This window comes from Penaeus vannamei, chromosome 4, assembly GCF_042767895.1.
Source record: "Penaeus vannamei isolate JL-2024 chromosome 4, ASM4276789v1, whole genome shotgun sequence".
NCBI classification, from domain to species: Eukaryota; Metazoa; Arthropoda; class Malacostraca; order Decapoda; family Penaeidae; genus Penaeus; species Penaeus vannamei.
The window spans coordinates 33,214,456-33,231,955 of record NC_091552.1 but is presented as its reverse complement, the minus strand read 5'-3'; the positions used below and the strand labels follow the sequence as shown (position 1 = coordinate 33,231,955).

Here is a 17,500-nt window from a genome sequence, read left to right as displayed (position 1 = left end):
TGATATCAATACGGATATGCACTATGAGTTAATCGAGCACTAATCTCTTTGTTGAGCGCTAATCTCTTAATCCGTTAATCTCTCGGATGAGATTTCGCAAACTCATGCATGTTTTATATGTAAACTCCTATATCAGTTCTTTGAAAATCAACAGCACGAAAGAAGAGGAACTTCTCCCCTCTCTCCCTCTTTCACATTCTCCTTTCTACCTCTTCCCTCCTCTTTGTTTTCCCTCTCCCCTTTCAGCTCGTTCTACCTCTACTCGTCCAGCCCCTCTCACTCCCAGATCCTCCCTTCTACCTCTCGTCTCCTCTTTGTTTTCCCTCTCCCCTTTCAGCTCGTTCTACCTCTACTCGTCCATCCCCTCTCACTCCCAGATCCTCCCTTCTACCTCTCGTCTCCTCTTTGTTTTCCCTCTCCCCCTTCAACTCGTTCTACCGCTACTCGTCCAGCCCCTCTCACGCCCAGATCCTCCTTAAATTCACTCCTCCCCTCCCACTTCAAACCCTAAATCTGCCTCCTTGCCCCATTTCTTTATGAATCCCTCCCTACCCCCCTTTCCCTTTACCTATCCTCCTTTACTCTTTATATCTTCTATATATCCTTTTCTCGATCTCTCTTATATTTGTGTGTGTGTGTGTGTGTGTGTGTGTGTGTGTGTGTGTGTGTGTGTGTGTGTGTGTGTGTGTGTGTGTGTGTGTATGTGTATGTCTATGTATGTGTGTGTGCGCGTGTGTGTATGGATTTATGTGTGGGCAAATATAACGAAGGGAAGAATAAGAAAACACACGAAGGCCTTTTCGCTATATAGTTTTTTCAAGGCTTGTAAAAGCAATACATTTGACGCCCTAGCAAAACATGTTTTAAGTTATTAGAATGCCAGGAACCAGAGAGAACACTCGAAAGTAGTGTTTTCTGTATGGCTGCGTCCTTTGATCGGCTTAAAAAGTGCCCAGACCCGGGATCGAACCGGGGACCTTTAGATCTTCAGTCTAACGCTCTCCCAACTGAGCTACCTAGGCTTGTGAAACAATGAAAAACATCTAATTTATTTGGATAACGAATGCAATACAATCTGAATAATTTATAATGTCAATAAGAAACAATTTCATCAGTTCTACGAGATTACTTTCCATAGATCTCAACTCCATCACCCAATGAGTGCCTATTTGTATATCAATATATAGTTTATATATTTTTTAAGCCGCAGAATATACAATTAGATAATTGCAGAGGGAAAACCCATATATACAATAAATATTTTAAGAAGTAAATGGTTGAAAGTATAGCAAAGAGGAGAGATAGAAGAGAGAAGGGTATATACTTACTCTATCTCAGCCAACACATACTCCTAAATCTTTGACTTAATTAAAATCGTTTGTTTTCAGTATCTGGAAAGCCACCTATGGAGTAATATTAGTAAAAGTATGGTAGGTGTGAATTCGAATTCATTCTGATTTCCTCCCTCTCAATCTGTGCTGCAATAAGTAAAAATACTGGAAAATAATAATGAGACTTACAGGAAGGACAAGCATAGATTAGACAAGACCATAAAAGCCATGGAAGAATAATTAATGGAATAACATCTGACTTTAATGTCGAGTCTTCTTGATTATTTTCTTACCGTATCATTGATTTATCTTCGAGAAAATCCTTTTGGTATACTCATATAAAATCTGTCTGACACATTCTTTACATTTCTTCAGCAATTTATAATGAACGTTTTTGAGAAATCCTCTTTTTATGTTTTAACGAATTTAACGAGTTCCTTCCATTCCTTGGTAATATTACTAATTTTTTCACCAATTCATTTGATTATTAATTCATTACACACAATGTTTCCCACACGAGACCAGAGGGGGAAAAGTAGTTAATCGGGAAAGAAAAACAATCACTGCTAATATCCAAGTCGATTTCACAGGTGCCTGAGGGAGCGGGATACCACGAAGATGATGAAAAGATGATTATCTAATCATTTATCCATTATTTTTAATTATTAAGCGGTATATGAAATTTTCTCGACTAACTTCACGTAGTTCACTTCTTAAAATACAAATAACAACTCAGTAAATAATGCCTTGAACTACTGATGTGATAATACCACATCATTTCAATACATGTAGGATCAGCATCACATTGGGGATTCTCCCCCGGAGAGGTCAACATACTTAATCACCATGAGTTAGATACTAATTTTTAAAAGGAATATCTTAAGACGTTTTGCCTCTAAAATGCCAAGACCCGGAAATGTAGCGGGAATTTGAAGATGTCATATGCTCACTCACCTATGCTACTGAGGCTTTAGAATAAGAAGATAAGAAGAGAAAACGAACAGCTTCTGCTACTACACATCAAGTCTATTAATGTATTATCATTATCACAAATTGTTGATTCTTTCCCATCACTCACACATGTTTGAATACCTGGAGTCTCATGACGCCATAAGATCACGGTCTTTATTCAACCTGAAAAATATCCATATTCATACCTCTTCAGCCTAACGCTCTCGTATATGAAGTACTAAAGTTTGAAATAAAGCCTAAAATTACTTATAGAAGGTGGGGAACAGTAGAGATGTGTATCGGTAAAAAAAAAATTTTGATTTCTATTTTGCAAGATAAATATTGCATGGGATATTATGTATCCAGATACAGTTTCGAATATGATTTACTCTCCAATAATCTTTCGTACCAGTACAAAAAAAAAAAAAAAAAAAAATCTGGCGGGGAATTTTCTTAATAAAACCCTTCACATGTTTTCAAAAGAATCCCTTACGTACTTTTCAATCAAATACCTCTTACATTACCTTGCAAATTCTGTATATATTCCTGAAGAAATTCCTCCTACAGTTCCTAATAAATGCTTATAAATATCATCTAAAATACCCTCTTTATAAATTCCTTTACAGTTGTACTGAGTGGTACAAAGAGAGAAGAGATGCAGTTGGCAAAATAGAATGGATACAAGCAGGAAACATAAAAGACATATTTCGATATCAATACGGATATATGCACTATGAGTTAATTGATCACTAATCTCTTTGTTGAGCGCTAATCTCTTAATCCGTTAATCTCTTAGATGAAATTTCTCAAACTCATGCATGTTTTATATCAACAGCACGGAAAAAAGAGGTACTTCTCCCCTCTCTCCCTCTTTCACCCTCTCCCTTCTACCTCTCGCCTCCTCTTTGTTTTCCCTCTCCCCCTTCAGCTCGTTCTACCTCTACTCGTCCAGCCCCTCTCACTCCCAGATCCTCCTTAAATTCACTCCTCCCCTCCCACTTCAAACCCTACATCTGCCTCCTTCCCTTCTTCTTTAAGCTTCCCCACATCCTTTAATGATTTGTCCCCTTCTCTCCTTACCCAATGCCCCATTTCTTTCTGAATCCCTCCCTATCCCCCTTTCCCTTTACCTATCCTCCTTTACTCTTTATGTCTTCTATATATCCTTTTCTCGATCTCTTATATATATATATATATATATATATATATATATATATATATATATATATATACATACATACATACATATATATATATATATATATATATATATATATATATGTGTGTGTGTGTGTGTGTGTGTGTGTGTGTGTGTGTGTGTGTGTGTGTGTGTGTGTGTGTGTGTGTGTGTGTGTGTGTGTGTGTGTGTGTGTGTGTGTGTGTGTGTGTGTGATGTGTATGTGTATGTCTATGTATTTGTGTGTGTGCGCGTGTGTGTATGGATTTATGTGTGGGCAAATATAACGAAGGGAAGAATAAGAAAACACACGAAGGCCTTTTCGCTATATAGCTTTTTCAAGGCTTGTAAAAGCAATACATTTGACGCCCTAGCAAAACAAGTTTTAAGTTATTAGAATGCCAGGAACCAGAGAGAACACTCGAAGGTAGATTTTTCTGTATGGCTGCGTCCTTTGATCGGCTTAAAAAGTGCCCAGACCCGGGATCGAACCGGGGACCTTTAGATCTTCAGTCTAACGCTCTCCCAACTGAGCTACCTAGGCTTGTGAAACAATGAAAAGCATCTAATTACTTTGAATAACGAATGCAATACAATCTGAATAATATATAATGTCAGTAAGAAAATTTCATCAGTTCTACGAGATTACTTTCCATAGGTGTCAACTCCATCATCCAATGGGTGCCTATTTGTATATCAAAATATAGTTTATATATTTTTTTAAGCCGCAGAAGATCCACTTAGATAACTGCAGAGGGAAAACCTATATATACAATAAATATCTTAAGAAGTAAATGGTTGAAAGTATAGCAAAGAGGAGAGATAGAAGAGAGAAGGGTATATACTTACTCTATCTCAGCCAACACATACTCCTAAATCTTTGACTTAATTAAAATCGTTTGTTTTCAGTATCTGGAAAGCCACCTATGGAGTAATATTTCTAAAAGTATGGTAAGTGTGAATTCGAATTCATTCTGATTTCCTCCCTCTCAATCTGTGCTGCAATAAGTAAAAATACTGGAAAATAATAATGAGACTTACAGGAAGCATAAGCATAGATTAGACAAGACCATAAAAGCCATGGAAGAATAATTAATGGAATAACATCTGACTTTAATGTCGAGTCTTCTTGATTATTTCCTTACCGTATCATTGATTTATCTTCGAGGAAATCCTTTTGGTATACTCATCTAAAATCTGTCTGACACATTCTTTACATTTCTTCAGCAATATCTAATGAACGTTTTTGAGAAATCCTCTTTTTATGTTTTAACGAATTTAACGAGTTCCTTCCATTTCTTGGTATTATTACTAATTCTTTCACCAATTCATTTGATTATTAATTCATTACACACAATGTTTCCCACACGAGACCAGAGGGGAAAAAGTAGTTAGTCGGTAAAGAAAAACAATCACTGCTAATATCCAAGTCGATTTCACAGGTGCCTGAGGGAGCGGGATACCAAGAAGCCATGTTTGCTGAGATGAAAAGATGATTATCTAATCATTTATCCATTATTTTTAATTATTAAGCGGTATATGAAATATTATCGACTAATTTCACGTAGTTCTCTTCTTAGAATACAAATAATAACAGTAAATGATGCCTTGAACTACTGTGATAATACCACATCATTTCAATACATGTAGGATCAGCATCACATATCGGTGATTCTCCCCCGAAGAGGTCAACATACTCAATCACCATGAGTCAGAAACTAATAAAAAATATATATATATCTTAATACGCTTTGCCTATAAAGTGCCAAGACCCGGGAATGTAGCGGGAATTTGAAGATGTCTTATTCTCACTCACCTATGCTACTGAGGCTTTAGAATAGGAAGATAAGAAGAGAAAACGGACAGCTTCTGCTACTACACATCAAGTCTATTAATGTATTATCATTATCACAAATTGTTGATTCTTTCCCATCACTCACACATGTTTGAATACCTGGAGTCTCATGACGTCATAAGATCACGGTCTTTATTCAACCTGAAAAATATCCATATTCATACCTCTTCAGCCTAACGCTCTCGTATATGAAGTACTAAAGTTTGAAATAAAGCCTAAAATTACTTATAGAAGGTGGGGAACAGTAGAGATGTGTATCGGTAAAAAAATAATTTTGATTTCTATTTTGCAAGATAAATATTGCATGGGATATTATGTATCCAGATACAGTTTCGAATACGATTTACTCTCCAATAATCTTTCGTACCAGTAAAAAAAAGAAAGAAAAAATCTGGCGGGGAATTTTCCTAATAAAATCCTTCACATGTTTTCAAAAGAATCCCTTACGTACTTTTCAATGAAATACCTCTTACATTACCTTGCAAATTCTGTATATATTCCCAAAGAAATTCCTCCTACAGTTCCTAATATATGCTTATAAATATCTTGATTACGCTCTTTATAAATTCCTTTACAGTTGTACTGAGTGGTACAAAGAGAGAAGAGATGCAGTTGGCAAAATAGAATGGATACAAGCAGGAAACATAAAAGACAAATTTCGATATCAATACGGATATATGCACTATGAGTTAATTGATCACTAATCTCTTTGTTGAGCGCTAATCTCTTAATCCGTTAATCTCGCAAACTCATGCATGTTTTATATCAACAACACGGAAAAAAGAGGTACTTCTCCCCTCTCTCCCTCATTCACCCTCTCCCTTCTACCTCTCGCCTCCTCTTTGTTTTCCCTCTCCCCCTTCAACTCGTTCTACCTCTACTCGTCCAGCCCCTCTCACTCCCAGATCCTCCTTAAATTCACTCCTCCCCTCCCACTTCAAACCCTAAATCTGCCTCCTTCCCCTTTCCTCCCACATCCTTTAATGATGTGTCCCCTTCTCTCCTTACCCAGTGCCCCATTTCTTTCTGAATCCCTCCCTATCCCCCTTTCCCTTTACCTATCCTCCTTTACTCTTTATATCTTCTATATATCCTTTTCTCGATCTCATATATATATATATATATATATATATATATATATATATGTGTGTGTGTGTGTGTGTGTGTGTGTGTGTGTGTGTGTGTGTGTGTGTGTGTGTAATGTGTATGTGTATGTGTATGTCTATGTATGTGTGTGTATGGATTGATGTGTGGGCAAATATCATAACGAAGGGAAGAATAAGAAAACCCACGAAGGCCTTTTCGCTATATCGCTTTTTCGAGGCTTGTAGAAACAAAACATTTGACGCGCGAGCAAAATAAAAACTTATAAGTTATTAAAATGCCAGGAACCAGAGAGAACACTCGAAAGTAGTTTTATCTATATGGCTACGTCCTTTGATCGGCTTGAAAAGTGCCCAGACCCGGGATCGAACCGGGGACCTTTAGATCTTCAGTCTAACGCTCTCCCAACTGAGCTACCTAGGCATGTGAAATAATGAAAAACATCTATCTTATTTGAAGAACGAATGCCATGCAATCTGAATAATATATAACTTCAATAAGAAACAATTTCATCAGTTCTACCAGATTACTTTCCATAGATCTCAACTCCATCACCCAATGAGTGCGTTTTTGTATATCAATATATAGTTTATATACAGTTAGATAATTGCAGAGGGAAAACCTATATATACAATAAATATTTTAAGAAGTAAATGGTTGAAAGTATAGCAAAGAGGAGAGATAGAAGAGAGAAGGGTATATACTTACTCTATCTCAGCCAACACATACTTCTAAATCTTTGACTTAATTAAAATCGTTTGTTTTCAGTATCTGGAAAGCCACCTATGGAATAATATTTCTAAAAGTATGGTAAGTGTGAATTCGAATTCATTCTGATTTCCTCCCTCTCAATCTGTGCTGCAATAAGTAAAAATACTGGAAAATAATAATGAGACTTACTAATATATGCATAAGCATAGATTAGAAAAGACCATAAAAGCCATGGAAGAATAATTAAAGGAATAACATCTGACTTTAATGTCGAGACTTCTTGATTATTTTCTTACCGTATCATTGATTTATGTTCTAGAAAATCCTTTTGGTATACTCATATAAAATCTGTCTGCCATATTCTTTACATTTCTTCAGCAATATCTAATGAACGTTTCTGAGAAATCCTCTTTTTATGTTTTAACGAATATAAAGAGTTCCTTCCATTTCTTGGTATTATTACAAATTCTTTCACCAATTCATTTGATTATTAATTCATTACACACAATGTTTCCCACACGAGACCAGAGGGGAAAAAGTAGTTAGTCGGTAAAGAAAAACAATCACTGCTAATATCCAAGTCGATTTCACAGGTGCCTGAGGGAGCGGGATACCAAGAAGCCATGTTTGCTGAGATGATAAAATAATTATCTAATCATTTATCCATTATTTTTAATTATTAAGCGGTATATGTAATATTATCCACTAATTTCACTTAGTTCTCTTCTTAGAATACAAATAATAACAGTAAATGATGCCTTGAACTACTGATGTGATAATACCACATCATTTCAATACATGTAGTATCAGCATCACATATCGGTGATTCTCCCCCGGAGAGGTCAACATGCTTAATCACCATAAGTCAGAAATTATTTTTTTAAAGGATTATCTTAATACGTTTTACCAATAAAATGCCAAGACCCGGAAATGTAGCGGGAATTTGAAGATGTCATATGCTCACTCACCTATGCTACTGAGGCTTTAGAATAAGAAGATAAGAAGAGAAAACGAACAGCTTCTGCTGCTACACATCAAGTCTATTAATGTATTATCATTATCACAAATTGTTGATTCTTTCCCATCACTCACACATGTTTGAATACCTGGAGTCTCATGACGTCATAAGATCACGGTCTTTATTCAACCTGAAAAATATCCATATTCATACCTCTTCAGCCTAACGCTCTCGTATATGAAGTACTAAAGTTTGAAATAAAGCCTAAAATTACTTATAGTAGGTGGGGAACAGTAGAGATGTGTATCGGTAAAAAAATAATTTTGATTTCTATTTTGCAAGATAAATATTGCATGGGATATTATGTATCCAGATACAGTTTCGAATATGATTTACTCTCCACTAATCTTTCGTACCAGTACAAAAGAAGAAGAAAAAAAACTCTGGAGGGGAATTTTCCCAATAAAATCCTTCACATGTTTTCAAAAGAATCCCTTACGTACTTTTCAATCAAATACCTCTTACATTACCTTGCAAATTCTGTATATATTCCTGAAGAAATTCCTCCTACAGTTCCTAATAAATGCTTATAAATATCATCTAAAATACCCTCTTTATAAATTCCTTTACAGTTGTACTGAGTGGTACAAAGAGAGAAGAGATGCAGTTGGCAAAATAGAATGGATACAAGGAGGAAACATAAAAGACAAATTTCGATATCAATACGGATATATGCACTATGAGTTAATTGATCACTAATCTCTTTGTTGAGCGCTAATCTCTTAATCCGTTAATCTCTTAGATGAAATTTCGCAAACTCATGCATGTTTTATATCAACAGCTCGGTAAAAAGAGGTACTTCTCCCCTCTCTCCCTCTTTCACACTCTCCCTTCTACCTCTCGCCTCCTCTTTGTTTTCCCTCTCCCCCTTCAACTCGTTCTACCTCTACTCGTTCAGCCCCTCTCACTCCCAGATCCTCCTTAAATTCACTCCTCCCCTCCCACTTCAAACCCTACATCTGCCTCAAACCCTACATCTTCCCCTTTCCTCCCCTTCTTCTTTAAGCTTCCCCACATCCTTTAATGATGTGTCCCCTTCTCTCCTTACCCAATGCCCCATTTCTTTCTGAATCCCCCTATCCCCCTTTCCTTTTACCTATCCCCCTTTACTCTTTATGTTTTCTATATATCCTTTTCTCGATCTCTTTTATATATATGGCTGTGTGTGCATGTGTGTAATGTATATGTGTATGTCTGTGTGTGTGTGAGTGTGAAGTGTATATGTATGTCTATGTATGTGTGTGTGCGCGCGTGTGTGTATGGATTGATGTGTGGGAAAATAGCAAGTATGAAGGGAAGAATAAGAAAACCCACGAAGGCCTTTTCGCTATATCGCTTTTTCAAGGCTTGTAGAAACAATACATTTGACGCCCTAGCAAAACAAGTTTTAAGTTATTAGAATGCCAGGAACCAGAGAGAACACTCGAAAGTAGTTTTTTCTGTATGGCTGCGTCCTTTGATCGGCTTAAAAAGTGCCCAGACCCGGGATCGAACCGGGGACCTTTAGATCTTCAGTCTAACGCTCTCCCAACTGAGCTACCTAGGCTTGTGAAACATTAAAAAACATCTAATTACTTTGAATAACGAATACAATACAATCTGAATAATATATAATGTCAATAAGAATCAATTTCATCAGTTCTACGAGATTACTTTGCATAGATCTCAACTCCATCACCCAATGACTGCCTATTTGTATATCAATATATATATATATACATATATATATATATATATATATATGAAATAAATATTTTAAGAAGTAAATGGCTGAAAGTATGGCAGAGGCGAGATAGAAGAGAGAAGGGTATATACTTACTCTATCTCAGCCAACACATACTCCTAAATCTTTGACTTAATTAAAATCGTTTGTTTTCAGTATCTGGAAAGCCACTTATGGAATAATATTTCTAAAAGTATGGTAAGTGTGAATTCGAATTCATTCTGATTTCCTCCCTCTCAATCTGTGCTGCAATAAGTAAAAATACTGGAAAATAATAATGAGACACTAATCTATGCATAAGCATAGATTAGACAAGACCATAAAAGCCATGGAAGAATAATTAATGGAATAACATCTGACTTTAATGTCGAGTCTTCTTGATTATTTTCTTACCGTATCATTGATTTATCTTCTAGAAAATCCTTTTGGTATATTCATATTAAATCTGTCTGATACATTCTTTACATTTCTTCAGCAATATCTAATGAACGTTTTTGAGAAATCCTCTTTTTATGTTTTAACGAATTTAACGAGTTCCTTCCATTTCTTGGTATTATTACAAATTCTTTCACCAATTCATTTGATTATTAATTCATTAAACACAATGTTTCCCACACGAGACCAGAGGGGAAAAAGTAGTTAGTCGGTAAAGAAAAACAATCACTGCTAATATCCAAGTCGATTTCACAGGTGCCTGAGGGAGCGGGATACCAAGAAGCCATGTTTGCTGAGATGATAAAATAATTATCTAATCATTTATCCATTATTTCTAATTATTAAGCGGTATATGAAATATCATCGACTAATTTCGCGTAGTTCTCTTCTTAGAATACAAATAATAACAGTAAATGATGCCTTGAACTACTGATGTGATAATACCACATCATTTCAATACATGTAGTATCAGCATCACATATCGGTGATTCTCCCCCGGAGAGGTCAACATACTTAATCACCATGAGTCAGAGACTATTTTTTAAAAGGATTATCTTAATACGCTTTGCCTATAAAGTGCCAAGACCCGGGAATGTAGCGGGAATTTGAAGATGTCATATGCTCACTCACCTATGCTACTGAGGCTTTAGAATAAGAAAAAAAGAAACGGACAGTTTCTGCTACTACACATCAAGTCAATTAATGTATTATCATTATCACAAATTGTTGATTCTTTCCCATCACTCACACATGTTTGAATACCTGGAGTCTTATGACGTCATAAGATCACGGTCTTTATTCAACCTGAAAAATATCCATATTCATACCTCTTCAACCTAACGCTCTCGTATATGAACTATTTAAGTTTGAAATAAAGCCTAAAATGACTTTAAGTAGGTGGGGAACGTTAGAGATGTGTATCGGTAAAAAATAATTTTGATTTCTATTTTGCAAGATAAATATTGCATGGGATATTATGCATCCAGATGCAATTTCCAATATGATTTACTCTCCAATAATCTTTCGTACCAGTACAAAAAAAAAAAATCTGGCGGGGAATTTTCCTAATAAAATCCTTCACATATTTTCAAAAGAATCCCTTACGTACTTTTCAATAAAATACCTTACATTACCTTTCAAATTCTGCATATATTCCTAAAGAAATTCCCCCTACAGTTTCTAATAAATGTTTATGAATATCATCTAAAATATCTTCTTTATACATTCAATCAAATCCCTTCTGAATCTTTTTAACCTCTTTTTAATAGTGATGCAAGTCGTGTATGTATATATATATATATATATATATATATATATATATATATATATATATATATATATATATATATATATATATATATATATATATATATATATATATATATATATATAATCAAAATAATATACCATTCCTTTACAGTTTTGCTGAATGGTACAAAGAGAGAAGAGATGTAATTGGCAAAATAGAATGGATACAAGCAGGAAACATAAAAGACAAATTTCGATATCAATACGGATATATGCACTATGAGTTAATCGAGCACTCATCTCTTTGTTGAGCACTAACTCCTATATCAGTTCTTTGAAAATCAAGAGCACGGAAAAAGAGGTACTTCTCCCCTCTCTCCCTCTGTCACTTTCTCCCTTCTACTTCTCGCCTCCTATTTGTTTTCCCTCTCCCCTTTCAACTCGTTCTACCTCTACTCGTCCAGCCCCTCTCACTCCCAGATCCTCCTTAAATTCACTCCTCCCCTCCCACTTCAAACCCCACATCTGCCTCCTTCCCCTTTTCTCCCCTTTTTCTTTAAGCTTCCCCACATCCTTTAATGATTTGTCCCCTTCTCTCCTTACCCAATGCCCCATTTCTTTCTGAATCCCTCCCTATCCCCCCTTCCCTTTACCTACCCCCTTCATTCTTTATGTTCTCTATATATAATTTTCTCCCTTTTCTCTTTAAACACACTTCCCCCTTTCCCTCTTCAAGTCCCCTTTCTCTTCCTTTCTCCCACGCCCTCTTTTGTCCTTCAAGTCCTCTTTCTTCTCCCACTTCCTCTCTCCTCCTACATTGTTGACCTCCCCTTTGGTAAGTCGCGTAAATAATAAATGTGCGTAAACTGCAGCGTACTTGCCTCTAACTCATTCGATGAATAAGTTATAAGATAGTAATGATCATTTAAACTAGTAAGATAATTATTATAATCATAATCATGTCACATTATATTGTTATTAGTCGTGATAATGATCATGATAATAATGATTATGGTAGGATTCCAATAGATTAGAGATGTGTGTGTGTGCGTTTGTGTGTGTGTGTGCGTTTGTGTGTGTGTGTGCGTTTGCGTGTGTATGTGCGTTTGCGTGTGTGTTTGTGTGTGTGTGTGTGTACTTGTGTTTGTGTGTGTTTGTGTATGTGTGCGCGCGTGTCTAACACGGAATATGATTTCAGTCGTATCATGCAACAAAACGAACGGATAAAAAACAAGCAGAATTTTTGCGCAGACGTTATTGATATCTTATTGTTATTAAGTTTCGAAACTAAAAAATAAGTTTACCATTCCCTTTTCATTTTCATTTTTAGCATCAAAGCAACATCACATATCGATGATTAATCCCAAGAAAGGCCAGCAGAAAAATAGTACGTAGTTGCAAAATTGGTAGGAATCCGGCGGGATATGTTAAGATTAAAGGGCTTATGTGAAGTAACTGAAAATTTTGAAAAAGGGAGAATTAGCTCGCAAACCATCTCTCTAATATGAGTAAAAAAGGAAATCTGAAAATAATTCCTAAAAACTGATTTATTGCGATTTTCCGAAGTCAAGTTATATTTTCCCGCGAAAATCCGGAACCCGGATGTGTGACGTCAATTCCAGAACACGATCGCAGCATTCTCTGCATTCAAGACATTGTATATGGCAGACTCGCTACAAGACTACACCGGCAGTGAAGTTTCATCGGATAATTCCGACGAGGACATTGGTATAAGTTCTTCAGAGGGTGCCTACGTCTTCGAAGTGTAGGAAGAAGAAGAGGAATATCACGGGTTGATGGTAGTTGGACCGTACATGCAAGCGCCTGATGCTGTGGATGTGGTGGAAGTTCTGCCAAACCAGCCAGACATGGAGTGGCGTCGAGACCCGAAGAGATTGAATGAAAGGTAACTTTCTAAATTATTTCTTATAGTCGAACGTGTGATCCCGCTTCTGTGTGGTACAAAATTTCTGCAGGTTGAGCTATCTCTTGTCTGCACCCGTGGCGCAGGCCTACATCCATTCGCAAGTGGAGGGGCATCGGTATTTATTTGTGTTGTGCTTTTTAGGGTGTACCTACCCTACCTCTGTGTAGTAATACATGCACACTTGCAATGCACTCGGCACACTATGTCGTACCCACACAATGAATGTTTGCTACGCTCCCAAGAAAAAGCTCTTTCAGAGCTTGTTTTGCGCTGTTGTCATCATGACAAACATAAATTGGAAATGGCCTACCGTTTTGCAAAACCTATGTCATAAGCCATTCTATTCGCAAAGCAATATGGGCTCGAAGTGTTTCAGGCAAATTACGCTGGTTGGTGCAGACTGAAAGTTGCTCCACTTGACATGCACAAAACGTGTCCACTTCCTTGCTCTATCGCGGTCTTTTGGCCAAATAGCTGGTGACATGAATAGGAACAATGAATTGCTACACAACGCCGCGGCATCTTTTGTTACAAACTCTGATAGCTTGAACTCCTTGACTCGCGAGTGCACTGTGTGTTTCACGCTATTCGACAAGATTCTCACTGGTCCTGGGAATGACGTCACAACCGGGGATTGCCGAAGACCGCCGGGTTTTGCATCTTCGTTTTGCATGAATAGGCTTAGCAAACATTATTGAACAATATTCAAAGAAAAAACAAATCACGATAATTACTTCACATTTACCCTTTAATGTCGTATGATAACTGGACTTGCCTTTGGCTTCGACCGTGCCCAGACCCGGGATCGAACCGGGGACCTTTAGATCTTCAGTCTAATTCTCTCCCATCTGAGCCATCTAGGTTATCAAAGTTGTAAGACGCATCTAGTTTTTATATTCAACTGCATACCGTCTAACAAATTTTGTAAAAAAAATACTATTGTTTCATATCTACTCAGACAAATCGTCTTTACACCTGGCGAACACCTGGTGACGTCCTTTTTTTCTTTCTAGCTAAATAGAAAACAGTTAATTTCTGAGATGTTTAGTTGGTATACCACAAACTCATGTATGGTTTATATATATATATATATATATATATATATATATATATATATATATATATATATATATATATATATATAAAGTTTTTTTCTTTTCTTTTCTTTTTTTTTTTTTTTTAGCAGAGATCCTATAGTTCACAAACTACCTTTCAGTCTTTCTCCCATTTTAAATTTATGTAAGTATCATTGCCGTAAATAATATAATACCACATCGTTTAAATCACTGTAGTATATCGGCAATTTTCCCAAAACGCCATCGTTCTTAGCCTCAAAAGTGCCCAGACCCGGGATCGAACTTGGGACCTTTTGATCTTCAGTCTAACGCTCTCCCAACTGAGCTATCTAGGCATTGGGAATGAAAGAGGAATCCAACAATTCTTACGAATACCTATCAACAGTAAGAAGTAATTTTAATTCCATTTCTGCAGGATGACTAGATATGACACAATGAGCACCAGAATTCTTATAGGTAGATTAGTGTACGCAGTAACTATGCATCTGTATTACAGTGAACCACACAAACACACGCATACGCATATATGTATATGTATATATATATATATATATATATATATATATATATATATATATATATATATATATATATATATATATATATATATATATACACACACACACACACACACACACACACACACACACACACACACACACACACATATATATATATATATATATATATATATATATATATATATATATATATATATATATATACACACACACACACACACACACACACACACACACACACACACACACATATATATATATATATATATATATATATATATATATATATATATATATATATATATATATATATATATATATATATATATATATATATATATATATATATGCATGCATGCTTAGCTGAAGTCAAAGATATGCACTATTTGTCTGTTTGTCAGTCCTTTCTCCCTTTATTTTTCTATTTCTTTCTCTCACTCTTTATCTCTTGTTCAATTGTTACACGTGTACAGAACAACATCCACAGATAAATAAAAAGATAATATATCGTGGCACTTCTAGAAACGGCGAGCGACTCAAGTCATAAACCCACAAAAAATCTCAGGAGCCGCGACGGAAAACGGGCCCACTGCCAACCGAGATGGCTCCTTGAAAGACGTTTGTTTCTGCAGAGACTGTAACCGTCACAGGGATCAGACTTTTACATCCCAGCGTCTTGTATATTATCCGACAGCCATTGGGAAAAGGTGAGTAAAGGTTTGCTATTGCTGTTAGCTTATGCAGTGAGTGAAAAATGAATAAATAAATGAATAAAAACAGTGGGTTAAAATATGTATCTAAACAAAGTCGTTTCCGTAGTTCGCTATATACTTTGGAACTGATAACCTACCTATTTATAACATAACTGATCAAGTAAATAGTGTCAGTTGAGTGTAGGAAGGAATCGTTTCTCATTGCTTTCCAGTTGTTAGAATGAGTATAATTCTGGTGTTCTTCGGTGAACGGTAAAAAGAACCAGTCATATGATTTCATATTTTATATGCAGATGAGATATTTCTATTGAGATATTTTGATATAAACAGCATGTTATTTGAAAAGTTTGGAGATACTTTCTACACCTCGAACAGAGAGAGAGGGAGAGAGAGAGACAGATAGACAGAAACAGAAACAGAGACAGACAAACAAAGAGAGCACCGAGCAACGGAGAAACGATAGATCCACTTAACCCGGCCATTCCTGGAAGCCCCCCTCCCCCCGCCCCCCGCCCCCGCCGGCGAAACCCTCGTATGCACCTCGCCTGCAGCCGCCAGACTCTCCCCCGGATGACGAAGGGCTTCCTCGAGCTGTGATATTTTCACGCGAATGAATACGAATGTTTCTCGCATTTCACGGGCCGAAGCAGCTGCCGTTGCCAGTCGCGGGATGTAGGCGGCTGCAGATGAGATTTATCCTGCTTGTTTATTATGCGCCCGAGGGTGGCTGTAAATGCATTTGCAAAGGGACCCACGGATGTTGCGTAGTTTGCATACGACCTTGCTTAATGGCAATGAAATTTAAATCTGGTATATATCAAGAGCACCCACGTACACTGACGCACATACACACGCGCACACGGGAATACACACATACACATTAGTATCATTCTATCGCTTGCTTATCCACTTTACATGTAAAGTCGAAAAAATAAAATAAAACACTAAATGTAAGACAATAGCAAAATATATTTAAATTCTGATACAGATGCATAACATCCGTAAATATAAAAGATATTTACTTTTATAACACAAGTTTGTCCAATTAAAACAAATCAGCAAATGAGAAAGAGTAATACTGACAAATTTATTATCTGATTTAACAGAGATAGAGAGAGAGAATAAGAAAAAGAAAAAGATAGATATTGATATATAGAGATTGATAGTTATATTGATTGTTTAAGAGAGAGAGAGAGAGAGAGAGAATGAGAATTAGAAAGAGAAAAAGATAGATATATCGATAGACATATTGATAGTTATATTGATTAATTAATTTAGAAAAAAAATGAGAAGGAAAAAAGATTGATATATCGGTAGATAGATTGATATATATTTAAATTGATAGAGAGAGAGAAAGAGAGAGACAGAAAGCACAAGAAGAAAGAATGGAAAGTAAAGTTAAGAGAGACAGATATTGGAGAAGATAAAACGCTAAGCGAAAACTGGAGGAAAAGTCAAAGAGAGAAAAAGACGAAAATCGGAAGTTTCGGGTCAAATGTTAAATGGCGGAAGACTTTCATGGACAAAAATACATCAGTTTCCCATTTCACGGCGCGAGAGTTTGTGAAATGTGTGTTATTTACAGGGATCTTTTGGACACGCCTTTACTTACCCATTTCGGTGGCATTGCTAAGGAAGTGCTTTGTTATATCTATTAGCTCGTTGCATGTTGAAAAAACACGAGAAATCTTTTTGCGAATGAGAGCTTTG

General features: G+C 36.2%; 1 protein-coding gene and 6 non-coding genes across 7 annotated transcripts in view; all 7 read right to left on the bottom strand.

Moving 5' to 3' along the window:
* Nucleotides 1-530, bottom strand: part of LOC138861616 (fibrous sheath CABYR-binding protein-like) — a 15,355-nt gene extending 14,825 nt beyond the window's left edge. The window contains exon 1 of the mRNA XM_070121414.1: nucleotides 507-530. Coding sequence (XP_069977515.1) covers nucleotides 507-530 — 24 coding nt within the window. The remainder of the gene's footprint in view (nucleotides 1-506) is intronic.
* Nucleotides 531-949: 419 nt separating this feature from the next.
* Nucleotides 950-1,022, bottom strand: TRNAF-GAA (transfer RNA phenylalanine (anticodon GAA)). The gene has a single exon. It is a non-coding gene; the product is annotated as a tRNA-Phe (tRNA).
* A 2,908-nt stretch (nucleotides 1,023-3,930) lies between these two features.
* TRNAF-GAA (transfer RNA phenylalanine (anticodon GAA)) lies at nucleotides 3,931-4,003 on the bottom strand. The gene has a single exon. It is a non-coding gene; the product is annotated as a tRNA-Phe (tRNA).
* A 2,765-nt stretch (nucleotides 4,004-6,768) lies between these two features.
* TRNAF-GAA (transfer RNA phenylalanine (anticodon GAA)) lies at nucleotides 6,769-6,841 on the bottom strand. The gene has a single exon. It is a non-coding gene; the product is annotated as a tRNA-Phe (tRNA).
* A 2,779-nt stretch (nucleotides 6,842-9,620) lies between these two features.
* On the bottom strand, nucleotides 9,621-9,693 carry TRNAF-GAA (transfer RNA phenylalanine (anticodon GAA)). Its single transcript has one exon. It is a non-coding gene; the product is annotated as a tRNA-Phe (tRNA).
* A 4,577-nt stretch (nucleotides 9,694-14,270) lies between these two features.
* On the bottom strand, nucleotides 14,271-14,343 carry TRNAF-GAA (transfer RNA phenylalanine (anticodon GAA)). Its single transcript has one exon. It is a non-coding gene; the product is annotated as a tRNA-Phe (tRNA).
* Nucleotides 14,344-14,818: 475 nt separating this feature from the next.
* TRNAF-GAA (transfer RNA phenylalanine (anticodon GAA)) lies at nucleotides 14,819-14,891 on the bottom strand. The gene has a single exon. It is a non-coding gene; the product is annotated as a tRNA-Phe (tRNA).
* Between the last annotated feature and the right edge of the window lie 2,609 nt (nucleotides 14,892-17,500).